The sequence below is a fragment of the Pteropus alecto genome, unplaced genomic scaffold (assembly GCF_000325575.1).
Source record: "Pteropus alecto unplaced genomic scaffold, ASM32557v1 scaffold138, whole genome shotgun sequence".
NCBI lineage: Eukaryota > Metazoa > Chordata > Mammalia > Chiroptera > Pteropodidae > Pteropus > Pteropus alecto.
The window spans coordinates 258,705-284,409 of NW_006441525.1; the positions used below are offsets into that span (position 1 = coordinate 258,705).

At 36.7% G+C, this 25,705-nt stretch overlaps 1 protein-coding gene across 4 annotated transcripts in view; it reads left to right on the forward strand.

The window, feature by feature from the left end:
* Window positions 1-25,705, forward strand: part of CDC14B (cell division cycle 14B) — a 52,004-nt gene that overhangs the window by 20,009 nt on the left and 6,290 nt on the right. For 2 of the 4 annotated variants that reach the window (XM_006918809.3, XM_015594796.2), the window contains exons 6-13: window positions 3,217-3,283; window positions 5,840-5,902; window positions 8,724-8,811; window positions 9,107-9,337; window positions 12,783-12,921; window positions 13,094-13,253; window positions 13,998-14,095; window positions 23,215-23,331. In XM_006918809.3, coding sequence (XP_006918871.1) covers window positions 3,217-3,283; window positions 5,840-5,902; window positions 8,724-8,811; window positions 9,107-9,337; window positions 12,783-12,921; window positions 13,094-13,253; window positions 13,998-14,095; window positions 23,215-23,331 — 963 coding nt within the window. Of the gene's footprint in view, window positions 1-3,216; window positions 3,284-5,839; window positions 5,903-8,723; window positions 8,812-9,106; window positions 9,338-12,782; window positions 12,922-13,093; window positions 13,254-13,997; window positions 14,096-18,480; window positions 18,627-23,214; window positions 23,332-25,705 lie in introns of all 4 variants that reach the window. The other 2 variants (XM_015594797.2, XM_025051676.1) reach the window with 2 other exon arrangements.

The window sequence follows — 25,705 nt, forward strand, 5'->3', positions numbered from 1 at the left end:
TAATAACTACTAATGCTCCATAGCAACATTTAATTAATTTAATTCAACTCAAGTATTCTTCTGAGTTTACATATGTATATACACATACATGTAGGGTTTCTTAATGAATTATTAGCTATTTCTCTGCTAGTCTCAATGAAAAAATTGTATAAAATATAGTTCAACATTTTCTTGATACTTTTGGATTATTGTTATAAAGAGTGTATATTTCTATTCTTTATTACCTAGAATACTCCTTTGCTTATTTCTTTGTTTGTTTGTTTGGGGGGAGGTCTCTGCTCTATTTTCTTGAGAGGTGGTATTGCATGGTTGTTAATAGCTTAGCTACTGACATTAGACAGATGGAAGGAAGTTTGACACTTGGCTCTGCCACTAATATCTCTGGTTTTTTACAAGTGTGAGCTTTGGTTTCCTAGTCTGTTAGTGGGAATGACAGTTTTATATCCCTAATGGGGCCGTGAGGATTAAGTAACATCCTACAGATAAAACACTTGATATAGTGCCTGGTCCTTAGCTAACATTATTTGAACATTCATACTTTTTTTTTTTAGATGTGTAACTTACATATAATTTTAAAACTTTTACTTATCTTATGTCTATGACACAGTAAACTTTTACATGTGTGTATGCAATTACCATCCAGTTCAAGATATAGAACATTGCCTGCACCCAATGAAGATTCCTTGCAATCCCTTTCCAGTAGGTAACTCCTTCTCTCTCCCAAGTAACCACTACTATGACTTCTACCACCATCAGTTAATTTTTCTTGTCTTTGAACTTCATATAAATGGAATCATACAGTATGCATTTTGAAGAGCTGGGATCTAGCTTTTTCAAACACTATGAGATTTCTCCATATTGTGGCAGGTATCAGTAGTTCATTCTTTTTTTTTGGTAGCATTCCATTCTATGAATGTGCCATAATTATTCGCCCATTGTCCTTTTGATGGGTACTTTGCAGTTTTTGATTATGAATATAATTTTCTCTGAAAAATTATTTTTAAAAACTAGTATTTGACGTCGTTTTGCAGTTTCAAAGTGATACTCCTTCATCGATTCTCATCCAGTTTTCTAAGTTTGTTAAACGACCATAGTGCCGAGACTCCCTTCCCCCAAAGGCTTACATCCAGATTTATAGCTGCTACTCTGCTGTTTTGAAGAAGCCTGATTGCTTGGGTAGGAGGAAGGAGGTGTTAATGAAATAAACATGAGTGAATGAAGTAAGATTCTTGTTGTCTATTCAGATAGTGTGACTATAAGGCAGAACTGTAGCTAAGACCAGTTCAAAGCTTGTTGAATCATCACTGATTAGAGCAGGGCTTGGCCCACAGTGGCTTCTCAAAAAATATGTATGGAATAAATGTATTAAGTTTTCACAAAGGCTGGATCGACATGCCTTAACTTGATTGGAAAAGAATTATCAATAGTTTAAGAAGATAATAATCCTAGCTAACTGAGGAGACAATGGTTAAAAACATTGGGAAAGAATGTGAGAGATCACCCTACTGTTACTGATAATTTTGGTTTTGATTTAGACTAAACTACTTCATTTTCTTTTAACTTAGCTTTTCTTTCTAAAAATGTTCCTTATTTCATGAAAAAAATTATTTCTACAAAACTAGTGTTTGTGTTGATTCTGTAGGTCAGTGATTCTTAAACTGAAATACATCACGATCACCTAGAGGACCTGTTAGAACAAAAATTCCCTTGCCCCACTCCTAGAACTTCTGACCCAGCAGGGCTTGGGTGGAGCCTGAGAACTGGCCATTCTAACTGTCTGAGTGATGCCAATGCTGCTGACCCAGGGACCCCATTCTGAGAACCACTGCTGCAGGTCATTTTGTTTTCCCCTTCCTGAATATTGTCAATAAGCTATTGGTAAAATAGAGACCTTTTCCAGCTTTTAGGAGAGAAAATTTTAAATTCAGAAGCTTGCAAAAGAAAAATGACGTGTTGTAAGACCTTGTTTGCAGTCCTCATCAAGGCTGACATATGGCATACCTTAGTAATTCTAACCAATTCAGACAGTAACGTCTAAAACTGTTTTAGCTGAGATGTATGCCCTGGCTTTCCCTCATTGTTAGTTTAGTGTTGCTCTAATTATCTACATGCTTAAGGTTTATGCAAGATTTAAAAATTTTAAATGTACAGTTTAATTTTTCAGGTAAATATTATTACAATGTGAAAACCCAACCAAGGCAGGCAGTTGATTGCTCCAGTAGCTACTTTGTTCCACCTAGGGATCGAGTAGGTACCATTCAGATAGGCACAGTTGTTTGGCATGTCTAGAATGATCATAATTAATTTTATCTTGCCTAATTCCAAAAATTTTAACTTCGTAATGGCTCAAGATAGTCAAAAAGGAGAAGCAGGTGTGAGTTGGAGGTGTGTCTTATTTTTCTGGGAAAAATCTGAACTGATATTAAGAGACGTGTAGTGAGATTACTGATAAGTGTTGTGCAGTGTTGGGGGGTGGTTGCCTGCAGACTAACTTAAGTACCTTCCCAAGTGTAGAGTGATTCTACTAAAGGTAGTTGACGCCTTAGTTCTTGTGGTGTTATTGGTCTTTAAGAATCAGAAAGAAGTTATCCAGTTAAATTGTTAAAAATTGTAAAAGCATAATGAGGGAGCAAAATGATTTTTAGCTTGCACCCAGTATTTCAATATTTCAAATAATATATATTTTTTTCTACTTGGATGGAGATACACACACACACACACACACACACACACACACACACACACACACACACACTGTATATGTATATACAGAATCAAAAAGCAGTCTTTCCTTGTAACAGTTTGATATGGTATTTTCCATTATGAAGAAAAAATCCAAAAGCCTTGCCCTTTGAGGGGCAGGGGGTCCATATTATTGATTAGTTGAACTGGAGAAGCAACTCTAGAAGTTCAGCCATCAAAGCCAAAAATAATCCAGGAAGATCATTTAAAATTTAGAAAGTGGTCTTCATTGATCCACGTAAATAGTATCTATAAAACGGTATCTACTGGAGTAGGTAGAAACTGCAATAAAATTTGTAACAGTGACATATCTTTTATTTAAAAACCAAACAACAGGAATTCTTTTTTTCTTTTTTGATACTTGCTCTGAATATGTGTTTGATTTTAAATTCTAGCCAGCTTTGTCTTGAGGTAAGTGTACTGTGAAAAATTAAATTAACTGAGCTAAGTATTTCAATAATTTTGTGATTTCAGAGATGCTGCCTATGGGAGTTGCAGTTACTACATTACACTTCTTGACTGTTTTCACGCAGTGAAGAAGGTAAGTGACTTGCAGGATATGCCCACTGATGTGTTGGAGTACTAAAGTACAGTCCAAGGAAGACTACGCTTTCTCCCCCTGAGATCTTCTAAGATCTGCATGATGTCAGAGGTATCCCATTTCCCCACTAATGTTAGACTGATAAAAATCTCAAAAACAATTTATTTGGGATCTGAGTGCTTCTCGGTGGGAGTTGGGGGAAAAGCCACTTGAACAACAGGGGACAATCAGAGACCATCAGAACCTATGTAATTAGGTTCTAAATCTAGAATTGGTTTTGAAGTGTGTTGTGATTTCATAGAAAAACAGAAAGGAAACTGATTACTGATTCCAAGTTCTCTTTGATTTAGGTACTTTTTGGATCTGGTTCCCACCAATCCTATTTATAGCAGACATTTTTATAACTCAATAACTGGCAAACACTTCGTTTTTGTATCCTCAAGCAGTCAATTTCTAATTCAGCAAAATTGGAATAGCGTGTTAATTTGTTTATTAGGTTTTATGTAATACTAAGTAGGTCACTACTGCTTCGTCAGAGCTATTTTAAAATAATGCCTGTGTTTTATAACCAAGGCTGCTCACTGTCTTTGACTCCAAGGGACACCCTTCACATCACATTCCAAATGAACAGGATCCATCCCCTGGAGTTGTATGACATAGCAGACCCTGGTTATAACACTCATTCCCTTGGGTATATTTCTTGGCTGTCAGGGCAACACAAGAAACTAGAATTGTAAATCAGTAGCCCATGGATCAATAAGACGTTACCAGCATCTCAAGTTTTTTTGTAATGTGTTTTCAGAGGCAAAAGGAACCCAGGTTTACTTTCTTGTATAATGAAACATGATGGCTTTCTGAGAATTTTGACAGAAATTTTATGGATTAAAATGAGAGGACTAATTAGTATACAAATGCAGAGATTAATTAATATACCATTTAAAAATCCTGTATTCAGCATTGAGGTATGGGATTTAATTCTTTTGAGTTTGAGTCTACATGACTCTGATGTGTGGCGCAGACTGAGGTAGTCACTGCAGGCTGTGAGGTAACTGCATCAGGCCTCAGTATGGGCAGGTAATGGGCAGAGGAGGCCATCAGAAGACAAGGGACCACAGGTATAAATTATCCCTTCTGGTTGCAGTTATCATCCCTGTCTAATGGACCCCGGGAACTGCTGATGTAGACAAACATACTATACTGACCCTGGGGCTCCCTTCTCTCCACTCCCAACACCTTTAAAAAAAGAGCAGAAAAACTTTGAGGGCCTGGGAAATGGTCTTCTATAACATTGTATAACTTTCTATTGTTATTTCTTGGCTTAGTTTTTGTGTTTGTGTTTTTCTTTTGTTTTTTTTGTTTTTTTAATCAGATAAATATAAAGTCTAATTAGCTGGAACTACAGGTCAAAGATTGCTCTTTTTACACTATATTTAATTTTATTCAAGAGTCAACAGCTTCTGATTTTCAATTTAGACATTTCTTATTTGTGACTGATTTAGAATATTGCATACCTGAAACATTTGTAAATGTAATTGTCTTAACTTTAGTGCTGCTTCTGATAGGATCTCCATATGAAATTCAAAGGAGAATAGAAATTTTCTATAAACTGCATTTTATTCTATCATTCTGTTTAGAACATCTCTAGTCCAAATATCATAACACGTATTGAGTATTTTGAATTCAAGGAAATAAAATTCATAGATTTGATCTTGGAATTAGAACTTAAATATCTATATTTCATAAAATGAGGACTTTGGTATTATAGCATTTCGTATTTTTTCATTCATATTTCAGTACTTTAAAATTTGAAAACAGGGTTTACAAAGTCACCCTTTTTGAATCAAGATTACCTTGTTGATCAAAACTTCTTACTTATATACTATCTGGCTCACAGCACACTTCTCAGAGGCCCCAAGCTTGTGCTCATCTCAGAAAACAGATCCTCTGCTTATTTCACTTAGCATGCTTTGCCCACTACAACTCAGAGTGAGACTGCAGAAGAGAACAAAAAATTTGTGTATTTTTTGCTTATCGAAAGAAGAAAGTTTTTTCCTCAAAATTTTGAATTTTAAGTGTTGGTCCCTGGGCCATCTTTAGTAGAGAGAACATGAATCTCTCAATCTAAGACTGTTTAGACAAATTTGAAAGTAAAGATACTTGTGAAATGTGTGGGATTTGTTTGGGATAAACTGACTTTTCTCTTTATTATTTATTTAGGGACCATTGGGTTGTGCATTAAATTTGAAGCCTAGGTGGTATTAATCTAATAAATTAGCAGGGTAACTTTGAAGAATTGATTATTTAGCTCTGCACAAATAGGATGATTGTGAAGGAAAATAAAGCATCATATCTTGTTAAAATAAATACCATTATAACAGATTTTCCAGATAATGGAGCCTTTAAAAGACATATCCCACCCACCACCTTTGAAAACGATTCATGGGAACATTGTCTAAATATACCACTGCTTTTGAAGGCTACCTCTTGATATTTATTACTAGGAAATTGTTTCCTTATTTGTGTCTTTGTTCTGAAAAGATTTCCTTTGGATTTTAGGCAATGCAGTATGGCTTCCTTAATTTCAACTCATTTAACCTTGACGAGTATGAACATTATGAAGTAAGTTTTCAACTTTTATTCGTTTTGCTTACAGTAGTAATATTCTTGTTTTTAAAAATTGTGAATGATTTAGATGTGTATAGAGTAAGTCTTTATCATCTTATTGCAGTCCCAGTTCTTAGTGAGGATTCCTTTATCGATGCATCCTTCCAGAGTGAATGAGTGTGCTCCTGGGCTTTTTTCTTTAATTTTAGTTTAATTTTTTTTTAGTATTGATGATTTTCATATAATGCTTAAATGGGATAATGTTTATAAAAACCTTAGCATAGGATCAGATGATATGAATAAATAGTCATGATACATCTAATTATTTCTGGAAAGTATGTTTTTATAATAACTGTTTATGTGAAGTCGAAACACTTCTGGTTGCAAATTACAGAAAGTAAACACATATGGCTTAAATAAAAAAGGGATAATTTATTGATTTACATGAATAAAAAGGCCAGGAGCAAGTGTGCCTTCATGCACAGTCAGATTCAGGTGCTCAGGTACTTCAGAAATTGGGCTGAGCTGGCTTTGTCCCAGGCCAGCCCTCAGCAGTGACAAAGATGGCCACCAGCAGCTTTGGTTGGCCTGTTTGGCATACTCAGCAGAAAAAAGCATTCATAGCTCCAGAAGAAGACCCACAAAGTCTTCTCCTTGTCCTGCCTTAGATCATGTCCCTAGCCCTCAACCAAGCTATGTTCCTGGTTGAGTTTGGCGGGTACGTGGGTGTAGAATACTCTAGCCATCCCAGGAGCTGGAGTGCTGGGGTCAGCCCTATCAAATCACTCAGAAAAAAAAGAGAGAGAGAGAGTCCAGGCAGGCAAAACCACAGATGTGTTTTACACTTTTTATTGCAATGTTTTGTTTTTAAAAAAAAAAACAACGTAATTTGATTCTACCATTTATTTCACTCTCCAAATAGCTAAGAAGTAAGATGCTTATGCTAAAGGTCTTTTTTGACCAAGATTGCTTGTGGGTCTTATCTTTTTTATCCTACTATAGTTATCTTGAGCAGACATTGTCACTAATAATGTAGTGATTCCGCAGACAGCACTTTATGCAGTAGTATCACATAACTATTCCTTCACAGTCAATTTCTAATTATTTTAAACTCTTTGGCATAAGAGTTTAAAATATTTTATTGGTAAGTAGAGTTTATAGTTATGTTTAGTCATTACTGTGATGTACCAAAAATGTAAAATAATTGTGTTTCATTAAGGCCCACCCTATATTTAGAAATATATTGCTATTTACTCTTCTATAATAGCAATATATTTCTAAAGTATAATATGTATTTAATTACCGTCTCACACTACTGACTGTAACTTAATTATTACCATTTTTGGGGTGCTTGTTCTTATAAAATTAAACATTTAAAATAAAATATACTTTCTTAATGTAAGCAAAACTATTAAAAACACCATTTGGTGTTTTTTCAGTGTTAGCGCACTTAATCCTCTGTGTTACTAAGGAGTAATATCAGTACTAATTAGCTTCTCTCTTACTAATGCAGAAATTGCAGTATTTGCTGGGAGTAGCAAAGTCACCCACAAATGTTGTTTGCTGTCAATAAAATTGCATTGAGACACAGGGAACTGTTTAGGTAGCTATAGACCATGGGTAGCTCACAGACTGGTTCGTTTAGTCTCCACAGTATATTTAGAAATTTTGGATTAGTGTATCATTGATTCCATGATGCCCACTTTTCCCTATATTAACTTCTCTGAATTCAGGATGCGTTTTATAATCTATGATGCCTGTGCGTAACTGGAGTCTAACTACAGGTTTCTTGTTAAGAACTCCAGAATTCTGGTTTCACCTAAAAATCGGAACATCTGGCAACACTTGCCCTCATTCCTGTATAGACCTTTTAGAAGGGGACATGGGCTCACCAGTTCTCCTCTCTGATAATTAAGTCAAGTAAATTGGTTTTGGGTTACTTGCCTGGCCTGTAGATGTTCAAGGTGTTCTTGATTTATTTCTTACTTTTGTTCTTAGGTACACATATTCATACCCTAATTACAAAGTAAATTGATCTTATTTTTATCATTCATTCTCTTCTCCACTATCAAGTATCTCCTACTTTGTGTAACCATTTCTATTATTGTTAAGTTTGAACTATATTTATCTTATAATAATTGTTATGGTAACTCAACCCAAAGGATTTAATAATAGGAAGTAAAGTGTTTTAAATTTCAGTTCATGTTGACCCTTTTTTTTTTTAGAAACATATTGTCATCTCAGCATACTTGTAATTTCAAATTTCCTGGTGGTTTAGTTAAAATTTGTCATTGACCATCTTATTAAATAAATAGCTAGCAAAATGATGGGAAGATGACTCTACAAATAAAAAGTAAATATCAAGAAGCCAGGAGCCTAAATAGATATTTTTTTCTCCTTTGTTTAACGAGTCAAGATTGCTCGTCTTGGAAGCCATTTAGTCATTCAGGAAAACAAGGAAGTTTCCAGATCCCGCATAACGGAAACGTTTGCTTTTGTATTAATTAGCAGCAACTATATGAATATTTACTTGGATAAAATAACCAGAGTACTTAGGTATATTTTGGACAGCAGCAGTTAGGTCTATTTTCCAAAGGCTCACTACTCCAGCAAAGAAATACTGTTAAGAGAAGTGATTGGGACCAGGAACAGTTAACTATTCTCTGGGAATATTCATAGCAGGCTAAATCTCAGTATCCTGTTTCATGGTCATTTATAAACAGCTTCTGTGCTAAAGCAAGTGGATTTGAAGTTCTGCATACACTTAGTATTGAGAAGGGGTGTAGAGAGAGGAGAGTAAGTCTGAAAATGAATTGTGCTGGTCTTCCCTTTGCAGAAAGCAGAAAATGGAGATTTAAATTGGATAATACCAGACCGTTTTATTGCCTTCTGTGGACCTCATTCAAGAACCAGACTTGAAAGTGGTATGCAAAAATATGGGACCAGTATAATTTTGTTATTGAAAGTATCTATCCTGTATTTTCTTTTGCAACAGGCCTAAGAGTTAAACTAAGCTTGGTCATCTTAATTAAGTATGTGCAATCATTTCAATATACCATTCTGCCTGGATTTTCACTTTTTAAATTTATTTTCTTACAGTTATAATCAAATTGGTATTCAATTTCCAGGCTAGACACTGTTTCCATACAAATACAGGTGAAATTGTTATCCATTGTTTTCCTTCTGCATTTTACAAAATATGATAATTTCTTTATGTAGGTTACCACCAACATTCTCCTGAAGCTTATATTCCTTATTTTAAGAATCACAACGTTACTACCATTATTCGTCTGAATAAAAGGATGTATAATGCCAAACACTTTACGAATGCTGGTTTCGATCACTATGATCTTTTCTTTGCGGATGGCAGCACCCCTACGGATGCCATCGTCAAAGAATTTTTGGATATTTGTGAAAATGCCGAGGGTGCCATTGCAGTACATTGTAAAGGTATGTTTCTAGGGTTGATTTTAAAAAAAATGGTTGACTTACATGTATATATGTGTGGGCATGTATGTATATATGTGTCGAAATGCCATACTCATTTAGATTATATACGAAGAGACATGAAGCTGCCTTTGTTTTTAAAGAATACTTTTTTTTTAATAAGTTGCTTTTTTCTTAAAACTACTTTGTTGAGGTGTGATTGACATATAAAGAATGCTTTTAAAACCTTAATTTCACATGAAAAGCATAGTAAGTTAAATTGTATTCATAGGTAACCCTACAAAGGCTTAACGCATTGAAATGCATTCATTTATTCATCAAATATCTATTCAGTGCCTATTGTTTGGTAGATTCTAGGATATGCCAATGAGTAGAGCAGACTCCAAGAGTTTGTCTTTGTGAAGTTTATATTCTAACAAATTGCTGTTTTTAGCCACTTGAACAATGCCTGACACTTACTGAATGTTGAATGAATGAATGAATGAATGAATGTAATAATACATTGTATGAATGTGGTCGGATTTATTTAATTTTTCTCCTCTTGTTAGATAGTTGATTCAGAAGAATTATCCAGCCATAAGTGTCAATACTGCTGAGGTTGAGAAACCTTGAAGTTGACTGATGAGCAGTTAAAAACCTGAAAAGGGTTTAGTATGATTAGATCTTTGTTTTGGGAAGAAAAATGATGACAGTGTGAAAATTGGATTATCCAGTGAGACACGAGATTCATTAGGGAGTGTATTAATTTGCTCGGAATACCAGAACAGAATACCACAGACTGTGTGGCTTAAACAGCAAATTTATTTCTCACAGTTTTAGAGGCTAGAAATCCCAGATTAGGATGCTGGCAGGGTTGGTTTCTGGAGAAGCCTCTTCCTGACTTGCAGACAATGTCCTTCTCTTTGTCTTCTGTGTATACTCATTCCTGGTGTCTCTTCTTCTTATAAGAACACTAATCCTATAGGATTAAGTGCCTCCCCCACCATGATCTTATTTAGCCATGATCTTATTTAACTGTAATTACCTCCATAAAGTCCTTTTCCAGAGACTATCATTTTGGGAGATAGGACTTCAACATATGGATTGAGGCGGAGGGGTGGGGGGGCGGGGAACATAATTCAGTCCATAACATTCTGTTCTCTGGTCACCCAGTATTCATGTCCTCACATGTAAAATACATTCACCCCACCCAACAACCCCCAGAGTCTTAAACCATTCCAGCATCAGTTCCAACTCCAAAGTCTCATCTAAATATCCTCTGAATCAACTACGGCCTTGCCAGTCTGAACACGCCTGATCTTGTCTAATCTTGGAAGCTAAGCTGAGTCGGGCCTGGTTAGTACTTGGACGGGAGACCACCTAGGAAGACCAGTTGCTGTAGACTTCAAAAAAAAAAACAGTCCTTTAAATCAGATGTGGGTAACACTTCGGGTACAATTCATCCTGAAGCAAAATTCCTCCCCTCTGTGAACCTATGAAAGCAGACAGGTTTTGTGCTTCCAAAATACAGTAGTAGGACAAACATAAGATAGACATCCCATTTCAAATGAGAGAAATTGGAAAGAAGAAATGGGTGACAGGTCCCAAGCAAGTCCAAAGCCTAGCAAAGTAAATGCCATGAGATATTCAGGCTCGAGAATAATGCTCTGGCTCCATTCTCTGTCCTTCTGGCCTGCTGGGGAGGCGGTCTCATCTCCTTGGCCCCAGTTGGCAGCTTAGCTTCTGAACTCATCGACTGTGGTCACCTGGTCCACTGAAACTACAGAGGCAGCCTCACCCTATGAAACCTAGTGATAGACAGCCCTGTCCCATGGACTGGTGGTGATGGTGGTGGTGGTGGTGGTGATGATGGTGGTGGCGGCAGTCTTATTGATCTTTGTATTACCCTCAGGGTCATGCTTCCCTTTTCTTGAAGGATGAGACATGTTTGCAGCCAAGAAGCTTTGATGCCCGGTACTATAGCTCAGAAATCTGAAAGCTGTCCTTTATTTCATCCTGTGGCTGTCTCCTTATTCTAAACTGTCTGCTGGTATAATCCCATCAGTATTTCTGGCTTCTGCTGATTATATCCATGTGTAACATCTTTATGAAATTGCTTGTCCAACCATACCTTTGATGTTGTCTTCAAAACACGCTTTCTCATTTTTTTTTGCAATATGATAGACCTAGAATTTTCAGTGTTCAGTTTCTGGTTCCTTTTTGGTGAAAAAATTTTTCTTGCATTATCTCTGTCCCCTCATATTTTACTGTAATCAGTAAGGAGAAACCAGGCTGCACCTTCAATTCTTTGCTTACAGATCTCCTTTGCCAAATATCCAAGGTCATCACCCACAAATTTTGCTTTCCACAAAACTTGAGAACACAATTCAGCCAGGTTTTTTGCCACGTTCAAACAAGGATTGCCTTTCCTCTAGTTTCCAATAACATCTTCCTCATTTCCATCTGTATCTGCACCAAAATCAGTATTAACATCCATATTCCTGCTAGCAGTCTTTTCAGGGCAATCTAGGTTCTTTCTACATGAGCCTTAAAACACTTGCAGCCTTTACAATTCCAGTTACAAAGCCACTAACGCATTTTTATCTGTTACAATAGCACACCACTTCAGGGTACCAAAATCTGTATTAGGGTATCCAGAGAATAAGAACCAATAGGATGTGTAGTATACATGGAAGGAGATTTATTATAAGGAATTGGCTCACACGAATATGGAGGCTGACGAGTACAAAATCTACAGTGTGGGCTGGCAGGCAGGAGACCCAGAAGAGTCAATGATGCCATTGAAGTCTGGAAGTAATCTGCTAGAGAATTTCCTCTCTATCCGAGAGGCCGGTCTTTTTGTTCTGTTCACATTGTCACCTGATTGAACTAGGCTCACTCACATTATGAAGGATAATCTATCTGTTTATTCAAAAATCCACCAGTCTCACCCAAATACACCTGCCAGGTTGATGCATAAAATTAACAATCATAGGAAATAGTGATAGTTGTCTAGATGAGAGTAAAGGAGGATAGCAGGAATAGAGTAAAAAAAAAAAAAGAAATCCCCATGAAAGTGGGTACGAGAGTAGGAAAAGCTGTTGGATGAGGGAGAACGATTTGGAAGATTTTAAGCCTGTGCTTTTGGAAACATGACTGTACCAATAATAGAACACATAGAGTAGAAAACACTGCACTTCCTGAGAATCTTTGCTAAGTGATTTTCAATCTTGGCTATACATAGAATTATCTGGGGGATTTTAGAAATCTCTGCGTCCAGGCTACATCACATACTAATTAAATCAGAATTTGGGAGGTTGGAGCCAGATGATTGCAGTGTGCATCCAAACTTGATAACCACTGTTGAGGGAAGCAAAATCATGCCAGGCCTTTTTAAAAAAAATTGTACCCGTCCAACAAAATTCGGAGTACATGAGACCAGGTCTGATTGGTTTGTTTCGTTTTCTAGCGGGCCTTGGACGAACGGGCACTCTGATAGCCTGCTACATTATGAAGCATTACAGAATGGCAGCAGCTGAGACTATTGCTTGGATCAGAATTTGTAGACCTGGCTCAGTGATTGGGCCTCAACAACAATTTTTGGTGATGTAAGTAGATGGCGATGTAGGTAATTCCTCAGGGAACACCCGGTTCTGGAAAATGGTTAGAAATAGAATTTTTCTTAGTCTCTAGTAACAGTAGATAGTCTAGTAAGAGAAAGTTATTCATATGTATCCTTCTGGCAAAGTCTATTTTGATGTTATTTAAATGTTCTAACAGGAAACAAGCAAGTCTCTGGTTGGAAGGTGATTATTTTCGTCAAAAGTTAAGGGGTCCGGAGAATGTAAAACACAGAGCAGCTGTCTCAAAACTCCTCATGGCTGTTGATGACATTTCAATCAATGGGGTCGAGAATCAAGACAAGCAAGAACCTGAACTGGTAATCGAACCATCCCCATCATGCTGTTATTGCTTTAAATGCTGCTGAGAACCAATTAGGGCATGGAGAAAATTGTAGATAAAAATAATAAAGCACATTTTGAGGGATTATCGTCACACTTTTTTTTATACTTATAGCCCTCTCTAGAAACTTTTTACTTGAAATAGTTAAAACAAGGTTATGTGCCCATAAAACTGAAGTATTTTTTTACTCACTAGGCACTGGTGGAAGAAAGAGGTATGTGGAGTAAGCTCTTTAGTGACACCCCCCTACCCCCACTCTCACACACGCACACACACACACACACACACACACACACACACACACACACACACACCTTTTTCCATTTCATGACAGCTGATGTAGGTAACCAGTCATTCTCAAATGAAGAACTTTGTAGAACCCAGAGTTTAGGGGGTAGCTGTACTATATTCAGTGGTGGTAAGTAGATGGTGAAATTTAAAAAAGAATGTTTTCAATATTGAAAAGTCATTGTGCCTCTTCACTGTCAATATGTTTTATAACCAGAGTGTTATTGGTTTTTGTGTTTGTGAAAGTCAGTGTTTGGTTGTCTTGAAATGTGACTTGTAGCTTTATTTTGAAAGCAGCAAAATATTTTAGCGTTCAGCAGAAAGTTGAAGTCTATGTTTGTGTGTGTCTCTATGGATAAATGTAACTGCTATGCTTTATTGCATTAATAAGTGCAATTTAAATCATTAGCTCAGTGTTTTTTTACTTATACAGTTCAGTGATGACGATGAAATCAGTGGAGTGACACAAGGTGATAGACTTCGGACTCTGAAAAGCAGAAGACAATCAAAAACAAATGCTGTTCCCCTCACGTGAGTCTGGTTTCCTTTGTGTGGTTGATGTTATTTAATATGTGTATGAGTTCTTTCATGAGCATATTTTCCTGTACATTTTTCTCCATTGTTGCGTGCCCATTGTGCTACTTTGAAATGATTATCTACATTATTTTAAATCTAGGGATGTTGTCTAAGAATCTCTGGGCTATCCTTTGGTTATTTCCATTTTCTGTTGTGACCTCACTAGCCTGAATAGATAGGAAAGCAATATTAGGAATGCTTTTTCTCCATGGATAATCACCATGTGAGATCCTCATGAGAGTGGTAGCAGATGTAAACCACAGAATAACAGATTTGCCCATAATTATTAAAAATCGTGAATTTATTTAAACTCACTACCGTAATACAGGTAATTTGTTTTAATATGGTAGGCTTTAATCAGTATGACATGGTGGCTTAATGTCATTATATTATTTTAGGGCAGCAGTGCATTAGATTAAACTATATTTTTGTATTAACTTTTTGTTCAAGGAATTATTTTCAAGTTCTAGAAGATTTAACGTGGGAATAGAAAGTTTTATAGTTACTGAGTGTGTGTATGTCCACTTCTACTTGCTTTAAGTAAGTGGTAGTTTGGATTCAATCTCATGGAACGTCCAGGATTGTTTAAAAATATATATATATATATAACTTTTTTTATAGGGTATTGTTTAGTAGATGCTTCCACTTATGACCTTAAATGCCTTCCTTCTAATAACCTCCCTTTTCATTACGGGGAACCACATTTTCAACGTGCGTGTGCGCGTGCGCGCGCGTGTGTGTGTGTGTGAATGAGTGATGGAGATAAATCATTTTATTCGATAAGTATCTTGCGATATAGTGAGGAACTAATCACCTAATAAGTATTGGTAGCAGAGAACAGGCTTCCTTTTTTAATTAAAAGTGGTTCTTCACTGGTATCTCCTCATAATCTTAAATTCTAAAGTAGAATTACACATAAGGCATGGGCCGCTGCCTTGGGAGGTTCCAAAAGAAAAGATCCAAAGAAAAGAATCGAGCTTCCCAATATAAAGTGAATAAAAGGCGTTAGTATTGATTATCTTTGCAATGGTGCTTCAGTCAACTAGAATGCTTTAAGGCTGGTGCATTTTATATAACCTGTTTAATTCCAAGTGCCATTTTGTTTTTAATTTCATTGAAAGTCCTTATTTAAAGCCTTAATGGTTATTTTTATTTAGAAACATTATACCCTTTCCAGATAATTATTCTGAAGCCATTTTAGATACGATGAAGGAAAAGGGCAGTGCCCTAGATCAGTACTTCTCAAACTTCACTGTGCGTTTGAGTCTCCTGGGAGAGGTGGTTAAAATGCAGAGTATGGTCAGTGGATCTGGGGTCCAGTCTAAAATTATGCATTTCTAGCAAGCTTCCAGGTGTTAGAGAAGCTGCTGGTCCAGGGACCATACTTTGTATTGTAAGCCCTAAAAAATGCATGATTTTGTGTGTTGCTTTTCATTGTGCTCAGCTTTTTTCACTTGTTTTTAAGAATCTGAAGCATTATTAATCTGAAGTTTATTTCTCAATAGCTGATTGCCTTCTGTTCAGAAGTCAAGTTGGGAGTTGGGATGGGAATTCTGCCTAGTCAAAAGTTTTTGTTAAATAAGACATATAGGAGATTTCCTTGTCACTGAGTGTGCTACCTTGTGAATGTGTTTTCTAGAGTTCAAATCACTTGATGTTCTTTTCTAGGAAAGTTGAGGTTATAATTGTCTCTTTCACAGCTGATTGGTTCACGGTAATATAAAAGTAAATGATAAATGAAAACTTAAATTCTAAGTATTATGGGAAACCAGAAGGTGACACTAGATGCCATTACATTCATCTTGATATGTGAGGTTCCTGGGTGAAAATTGAATGTGATCAATGATAGTTGAATGAAATTAACTAGCAAAGACTTGGGGAGGAGAGACCAGCCTCAGTGCTATCATTGTTCAGTTATTTGGTTACACCCCTCCATCCCCCTAAAAGCAATGAAGGACATAGGCCTTTCTCTCTGAAGCACTCTTGGCATAAATTAAAACCAAGTAAAATGGTGAAAGTTAAAAAAAAATATTACAAAAAACACCCCACTAGTTTAGGATCCCCTTTAATTGTAATGGTAATCCTAAAAATAATAGAATAACTCCTAAACTGTTCCCCTTCCATATACAAAATTAACAAACTTTTAGGCCACGCTTTTAAAGGAAAAGGCAAAATGCTTAAGTTCTTCTAAGCTCTTAATTATGTGTAAAGACCCCAGGGGGAGATTAGGTTAGTCCCAGCATATTCCCCCTCCTCTTTTTTCAAACTCTTTGCTGTTACAATCATCTTTTTTGCTCTCATTTGTAGCTTTATTGGCCCTAGAAAAGGAGGTCAGTTGGAGATTTTCTTTCTCTCTCAAGTCTTTGTTGTTATTTTAGAAATAAAAGTCTCCTGAGAGAGAAAGTTATCAACAGCAGTTTGGATTGAGAAATGTAAATTCAATGTCTGCCTATCACCACGGGCAAGTTATTTTTCTTCACTATTGGTACTTAGAGCCAAATGAAAATACTTGTAATAAGGAAAGTTAGTGAAAAATATGTAAGTACTGGTGATTCTTAAGAGAAAGTTCTAGTACATAAAATATCATTCCCATTATTGCTTTCTAGTTTACAGTCACTATTTTGAGAGAGTTAGAGTAGTTAGAAATTGTAATAGTCATTTTCTCAGAAAGCCTGTGTGTTCCGGACTTCCATGAAGACAGCAAATCGTGTAGCACCATGACCTCGAAGTGTGATCATCAGGAATGATGGCAAGTATATTGTCTGTGCTCAGAAAGATTTGGTAAATTTTATAACTTCATCCATGCTGCCTATCTTTCTGCATACCGATCATTTCTGCTAGGTTTTTTATGGTTAAATGAACTGCTTCATGAAGAATGGAAGTATGTCTTTCATAGGAATAGGTAAAAATATAATTGGCCTTGAAAATCCTTTCAATCTCCCTTAACAGTACAGTGTAGATGGGTATGTTTTTCATCCTCAGAAAATAATTCCGTGCCATGAGCTTTTCTAAAGGAACAAATTAAAATCTGTAATGTGGACACCTGGATATTCAGACCATTCTGCCTTTAAGATCAATTAAAGAAATTACAGCAAATGAAAATTCGATTGTGTAGAGAGTTCTGTAGTGTTCCAAGGTCATTTATTACTTTCTATGTAAATAGTAAGCCCCTGTAATCTTAACGTATAATAGTAGGGTTTTTTGTTTTGTTTTGTGGAGGAGTAAATGAGATTTGATTTCAGGCCCACCCTTTAGTGTAATCCCCTGTCACCATATAGGATGCCTGTGCCTGTCACATAGTGTTCAGTGATTAAGGTGACAAAGACAATGATAAAGATGGCATCGTAAGCCAGGTCGAGCATTTCTGACTTGATCAGCCCCATACTTGGCACAAAACGGATGCTCATTGGAGCCTTTGTGTTTGGTCACAGACGTTTCTGGGCGACCATTTGGAAGTGTAGTAGTTGGAAGGAGTTACTGCCCTTCCAGCTACAAGGAGGGTTCCATTCTCGCAGTTGGAAACTAGACGAGTTTGGGTGCATGAGGAAAATAACTGAGGAAATATACATAGTCCAACAGGTCCTCACATAACATCATTTCCTTATAACGTTAATGAGATGCCATAGGAAATTAACTCTTGTTAACATCAATTAGCCTATGGTCAGATTGGTTTTGTTCTAGCTACAGTGTATTGCTTAAAGTCCCAGAACCATCAAAGATGTTGAATGAGAACTTAATTGTATTAATACATAAGGGAAATTTCCCTCATTTTGTGTTGCCTGGGGTTGGCTATACTTCTATAATCCTTGTTTTCAAAATATGCAGTTTGCCTAAACTCATGGATGAATACAGTTTATGGCTCTATTGAAACGAGATCAATTCTGCTGTGCTGTGTCCATTTATAATTGTGCCTCCTAGGGGTTGGTTATTAGTGATCAGTCCAGAGTTTGTTTTTGTTTGTTTGTTTTTTGGTTGGTTGGCTTTGCCTCCTTTTTCTCCCTGGTTTGGTTTAGTTTTATGTGTGTGCATATCTTGTGCTTTTTGAAGAATTTTAATCTGATAACAACTCTGATTTTAGTATTTTACAATTAAATTAACATGGGGGCGGTTATCCAACTGGAGATTAAGGTCTAATTTTTTGTTACCAAATATCAAATAAGTTAAATACTGAAGACGGCATTTTTCCCCCGACATAAAATGACAAAACTTTCTCCTTGTTTCTCATCCCTTTGCATCACAGGGTGTTTAAAATTCACACGTGGCTTTATTTATTTATTATTTTATATTATTTTGGCTTCCCAAATTTGAACATCTGTTCTTTCCCCTTCACCCCTTTCCAGATGTCCCCTAGCTGTGCTGACCTCTGCACTGTGTAGTGTTGTCATCTGGTGGATTGTTTGTGACTACATTCTTCCCATCCTGCTATTCTGTCTCGATGGTTTAAGAACACAGTAGCCATCAGGACCCTTTGACAAATAGCTGCTGTGTAAGTGCCCCATTCCATTTCTCTACTAGAGCTCACCTCTGGTGTCCAGTGTTTTTCTCATGATGCATGTTTTTCTCACTGTCAGCTCTCCTAGCTTTGTTGATTTGCCTTGGTTTGCCTTTTTCAATAGTTATTTTCCTTAAACTTCTCAGTTAATGGGGTGGTGGCAGGGAGGGAGGTCTTCACTATTCTTTTCATACAAGGGATGTTAAAAACAACACACTTTGTTTTAAAGTTGTACTTAAGCTTAACAGATTTTTTGAAATAGCAGTTTAAAAAGTCAGGGAACTAGCTGCTTTTCCCCATCAAAAATACTTAGTTTGGGTTAGTTTTCTTTCAATCACTTGACTGTACAGCTTTCCTCTAGTTTTTTCTGTAGTAAATATCTTTAGTATGTCCTTTCCAATCTAGCAAAAATAATTTTCCCACTGATTTTCTGTTATTCGTAAAGATTTGACTTTGTAGCCAGGAAGTCTAGTGAACACTGAATCCTGTTTCACCTCTGATTCTGCCATTGTCCACAGTGTGCTCCCAGCAGATAGCTGCTTCCCTAATAAGTCTTCTGTTTTGAGTTTGCAGGGTTTTCTCCTCTACTTGTTTCCCTTCTCCCTTACAGTTAAGTACAATTTTCAAAACTTGATGTAAAACAAAAATAGGAAAGCAGAGATGACTGGAGTCCTTTGCTCATATTTGTATTTCTGCCTCACCTCATCATTCCGAACTCCCTCCCGCTTTCCTTCTTTCCCAAAAGTAACCAGATGCCTTTATTAGGTTAATATAGATGTGTTCTCTTGATATCTTTCATCATTAAATAATACCTTCACAGTGGAGAGACTTCTTTTCTGCAGAAGAATATGGCAAGAAGCTTAACCAGGGAACATCCAGAGTTAAGACCAAGAGCACAGAAAGGAGGGTGTACCCGGTGAGGCTGCGGTTGACCACTACCCTCTCATGTCTCGCCTGCATTCTTTTTTCGCTGAAATTTTTTCTTTAGCTCATGTTTCAAGAACTTCTTTCGTTCCAACTTGGACTTAGGACTTATAGAGAAATACAAAAGTTTCTTCTAGGATCTCCTCCAAAGTAAAATTCCATGGCAACCAACTTTAATGCTTTGTGGTTTCACTGAGTGTCTTCAGATGGCTAGAAAAGATTGTGAAATCTAGCAGACGCCATCTTTTCAGAATTAAGGAAAAGCTGCTTACCATGTTTTTGTATTTATGACATTTCCTTAAATATTAAATACAAACTTCTTATCGCACAGGCAGAGATGCTGCATTTCTGATGATTATCCTTTTAGGTGTTTTTTTTTTCCTTTACTTCTCTTGGTAAACTGAGGTTTTTACATATTCTGACTGAAGGGCATCACATGCTACATAACTTTATACTTCTCAAACTATTCCCAGTAGCAAAGTTATCTCAAATAGGTCGAATTCTAAAAGGGTGGAGTTGCTAATAATACTTAGGTGCTTCATGATTGTATTATTTTTCCCAGGGTAAGTTTTAAATGGACTCCATCAGGCTCTTCTTTTTACTATTCTATGTGAGATATAACCTTTTTTTGTTGTTGTTATTACTGACATGTACCATTGCATTAGACCCACAGCAGAGTATTCAAGTTAGCCTGACTGATTCATTTGGAATTATGGGCACAAAACCTTTCAGCAGTAACAATGATGTAAAGAGGTTTAATCCTTGTAGTTTTTTGAGGCGATTACTCATGGGCACTGTTGTTGGTATTCATCTCTGTTGGCCGATGATGTAGCATCACCTAATATAGGCTGTTATGTGGCTTGCCTGGAGAACTCAACTATAATGACACCTCAACTATGTGTCAAACTCATAGTGGGGAAGGCAAGTCCGGAGGCTGCAAGGGCCTCAGTCTCATCATTTTGAAAGCTTGTTTTGTATCACTGGTTGACAACCAGTGTAGTCACACTGATGGATTCTTTTCTTGAAATTAAACATTTGCGTTCAAAGCATTTCGTGACTTGATAAGTGAGAGACCTGGCTTTTCAATTTTTGCTTTGCCGTATGTCTCAAGTTGCAGATAACATGTGTCCAGTATTTGAAAATACTGGGGTTCAGGAGATGCTGCAGAGAAAAAGGTGAATTGCAGTATGGGCAAGAGATAAAAGGTAGGATTGAAGATTCTGCCCAGGAAAGATGGAAAGGAGAAAATACATATGCCCAGTATTGCTCTGCAAAGCCATGTGATTGGCCTGGTTTGCAAGGCGGGAGGTAGTGCTTTCCCACTTGCCCAATGGCAAAGCGAATGCTTCACATGTTGCCAGCTGATCCCACCTTATCAGGTGTTGCTTGTAAGATGTCACAGGTGCTAAGTTTCTGGGTGTTTGCCACTTTATTGGTGCATAACCTACAGATGTAATAACTGCTCTATTGTTAATGCAAATAACTGATGACCTGAATCTTTATTGGTGTGATTAATGCATTCCAAATGTCAATCATGCTCTTATTTTCAAAGTTCCACGTAGATTATTAGCTATTAATATTATATTGCTAGACATTTTTATTTACACTAATTTTATAGATACTTAAGCATACTTTAAAAAAGATGTTCTGTCAGTCTAAAATTTTATTTAGTAGTAATTTCTTATCTGGAATAGAATTTAAACATGTCGGTAATCGTTAATTTAAGAAATAAGGACTTAAATTTCCTAAGCAGGAAATGTATTGGCTCTTGTTTTTCCTCATATTAATGATTTTACAAGTGTGGCTGTTGTCTGTACTTTTGGCCATAAGTGGCTTCATTTGAAATAGGTATGATAGTTCAAAAAAAAGCCAACAGGAGTCTCATTTTCTCTATTTGTCGAACTGGAGATGAAAACCCTGAGCCTTGCCTTTCAGGGGAAAGGCTTCAGGACATAGTAGCAGCCCTGCGGTGGGCCCGGGCTTCTGAAATGGCAGTGGAAGCTTCTCTGGCGGTTTTTGTTATCATTTTACTTTATGTCGTTTTACTTTATGAAAAATTCTAGATTCGGATCTTTACCAGGGACTACTAAATATCTCATTCTCACTTTATATAATCAGAATTTGAAAATAAATACTTTATTTCAGAGGTAGAATTCATACGCCAGGGCTGTGGTGTCTTCTTTGATCATACAGCTGTGTCTGAATATACTTTTTCTATTTTGTTAGTACAGTCAACATTTAGGACGATAAAACTTTATGAGAAATTCTGAGTCACGCATTGGCTCATTTAACTAGGATCAGTTTCCCTCAGTGAGATGGAAGGCCTGTTTTCATAAGGCTTTCAGAAATATTACGTACATGGATAAAGTGAAACAGGTGGGAGAGCTGCAGCTCCCTTTGCCCTCCCACGCTCTCCCCCAAACAGCTTGAAAACCACTGGCCTCCCGACATCTGCTCTAGTATAGTAACAACCCACTGGTTTTTTAGTGATGAGAAGTTAGCATTATACTAAATGTTGAATATGCTGTGGTTTGAGTAATACTGAGATTATAGGAATTTACTAATCTGTACCTCATTTTAAGGACCTGGCTTTGGTTATTAACTATAACACTGTGGTAATTGCAAGCATAGTAGGTAGGACTCCTAGTTTATCGCAATGGTTTCTTTTTACTCTTATGAGTTGGGTTCAAGTGAGTTATTATTGGTTATCTCACTTTTATGTTTGGATATGAGAGGAGGAAGCTTTTTAAAGTCTGTTTTCTCTCACAGATAAGTGAAAATTGAGAATGTATAAATGTGTGTGCATACAGTTCAGTGTTCTGGCCATTATCTCTTGAAAAAAGGAATTGCATATGAAATCTTTTGAGGCGATCTTTTTGATGTTTTTTGCTATTTTCCCTGTGACAATTGAATGAGGGGTTTAAAAACACCTTCCACTTAAGAACCGAGTATTCTTTGTGGGCTTAAGCTCAGGGTGTTTTTTCTGGTTCATGAATTTACCTCCTGGGCAGTTTACTCCCATCAGCATTAGTTCTTTGAGATTTTCAGAGTTTAATTAAATCAAATTTCATTTCACAGAATTTAAGCAGTTTCGCTTTCTTGTTAATGGTAATTGGTGATTTAGTAAGTAGTTATAATCGACAAAACTCAAATTTTGTTTGAACATATTTTCAAATTTTGAAATGTTATATAAAATTGTTATTGACTCAGTGTTTATTGCCCATACCCTCGGCTCTGAGGAATGAGTGTTGTACAGATATTTATATTCACATTCTTCACAATTTGGGGGCTTTAAATGACTTCTTGTTTTCGTGACTAGAATTCTGAGAATCTACTTTTACTTTTGGACACAAAAGATTTGTTTTACTGATTGATTTCTTTGGTGCGGGGAATTGCTAAAAATGCCAGGTCATTTGTTTTCCAAAACCAAAGTACTCCGATTATCTTTGTGTATAACCTTCATAAGGAAATGAGATGCTTCATTTCAAAAGACTTTGGTGTAAAAACGTGTTTCAGTTTTTTGGCAAATGTGTTTATGGAAAATCCTATCAATTCACAGTAAAATAATTTGCACTAAAGTGCAAAAATGCTTTCTTCTGTCAAGTATTTGAAAATTGTTTCAGTGAATATAATCTTATTTTTTTCCAACCGTTTCCAGAGTAATTCTTCAGTCAAGTGTTCAGAGCTGTAAAACATCTGAACCTAACATTTCTGGCAGTGCAGGCATTACTAAAAGAACCACCAGATCTGCTTCAAGAAAAAGCAGTTTTAAAAGGTGAGAAAAGAATCCTACTGTTCTGAAAAGTTCTAAGTGTTCGTTTTCCAGTTTAATCTTCTGGAGCTAGAAATGAAGATAGGAAAAAGCAGAGTTCCTATGATGGGAAATTAATCAAATGTGTTTGATTTGTTCATCATCTAAGAAAATTTATACCATTTTAACATAGGCTTTTTTTTCAGAGACAATTTCATGGTCTCTGAGTTATAATATGAGAAAGTTGAGAATGTTGTATATTAATATATAAAGTTCTTAATTAAGAATTTCCGAAACACTCTGTCAGTACTTGGAGGAGATCTTTCTGTGTATCACATATTGCATACATCATAATCGTTGGAGAATTTGCTGCAAATAAGTGTGACGGTGGAAATATGCAAACTTGAGTGAAGTTGCGATCCTTCTTTACCGAGGGATTGTCTTCTTGGCCACAGTCTACACACCCATCGGGGCTCATTCTTTCACTTAGAGCCCAGCATCTTTCACTTCGTTCATTAATATAGGCTTTGACAAGAAAATGGACATGTTTATGACCAAATCCATTACTCATTATTGTCTTTGGATGTTTGTCATGAACTGAAGGCAGACATTTTATTTTTAACATATTCTAAAAACGTCCCTTTTGAGGGAAGAGCAGAAAACCCACATACTGTCATCTCAGGAGTGGAAGGCAGGCACCTTTTTGTATTTGTGTATCTTTGCCTGGAGGTGGCAACCCGTGCAGTCCTGTAGAAGGTACCGCATTCATGGCACAGCGTATCTTTTATAATAGACCACAAGAGGCCTGAAGGTAACCTGAACCAGACTTTAAAACCTCCTTCACAAATTTCCTTGCTTCTTTTTATTTTTCCTACCCTCATATCATTGAGGTTTGTGCCTGAGCTGCCTATCTTCAGTGCTGAGTGAGTCTGATGCAGTCCCACAGCAGCCTGTGTCCTGAGGAACTCTGTGACAAACCCCCGAGAGGTCCGCGCATCTTGCTTTTTTAAGGAATTTTTCAGTTCTGCCATTTTTCCTTTTTGCTGATTCTTTCATACAATTTCACTACATACTTTTACATGTATGAGACTCCGATTGTGCCCCAGTATAAGTACTTACTCATGATCTTAAATTGAAAAAATTTTTATTAGAAAGGTATCAAATACTCATACTGATTCCATTTGAGAAGAATGTTAGAGAAAACCAAAAAGTCAAAGATTCAGGTATATTATAATGGAAAACCAGAATGTTATTTATAACAGAAAGAGGAAGTGATCTAAAGATTGATAAATTATTCCAAACGAATCCAGAGTCATGTTCTTAAAGAAAATTTAGTGATCTGGATAAATGCTTATAAAGCAATAAATGAAAAGAGCTACATGTAAAAATTATAACAGTTCTGATTGGTAGGGCATTTGGGGATTTTTCTTTTTATCATTTTCTTTCCCCACCCCCCTCAACATTTCTACAATAAATAAGGCAAAATGGGAATATTTTAACTTTGACACTTTTAGGTGAATTAAACTACTAAAACTTCAAATAAAATGCCTGCTGTTGGTGATAGGTAGACATGTTTTGAATGAACATATTCCTTTTAGGTACAGTTGGTGAGGCTTTCATTACAGTCAAGTGTGTCTTGCACATTTAATCTGCTTTCTGCTTTTTTGGATTGTGCTCTTCAGGTTTCAGGGATTCTAATAGATTACAGGAGCCGGTCGGGGTGTGCCCAGTCGTAACTTGTTCCTCTGAGGGGCGTGGCTGTGCGACAGTTTTTCCATCTGGGCCTTGTCTAGTCATCTAAACTTGTGCTTCTCAGCAGAGGTGGTTCCTGATTGCAGTGAGCATCTGCCTGAGGTCCCTGGACCGGATGCTCTGAGGGGTTAAAATCCAGTTCAGACCGAATATGCTTAACTAAATATTGAATCGGCCCAAAGCAGTTTCCAGGTGTTGGGGATAGTGCAGAAAAACAAAAAAGTCTTCTTTTAAATTTCTGAAATGGACTTTAAGATATTGGAGGGGCAAGGAAGTAAACCAGTGAGAGTCAACAGGGTTTCATAGTGCGTTTAACCATCCCCTTCCATACGGGGTCTCCTCCGCCTTTTTCAAGGCTTTGGCCTGTGTTCACATCACCTTGTGGGCCACCTATGGCTCACAAAAGACAAATAGATCGTGTACAGGTCCAACTTCCTGCTTCTATGAAATGATGGGAGTCAAGGCAGCCCAGCTGGAATCTGAAGCTTGTATCTTATCGAACAGTATTTTTGGAGGGGGAGGAAAGAATTAACACATTTATGCATAATCTGATTAAGGAAAAAATAATATGAGCTAAGATTATTGGATAATTTAAAAGTATTGAATAGAACTCTTTTCTTTAGACAACAATACAAAAAAAGTACAC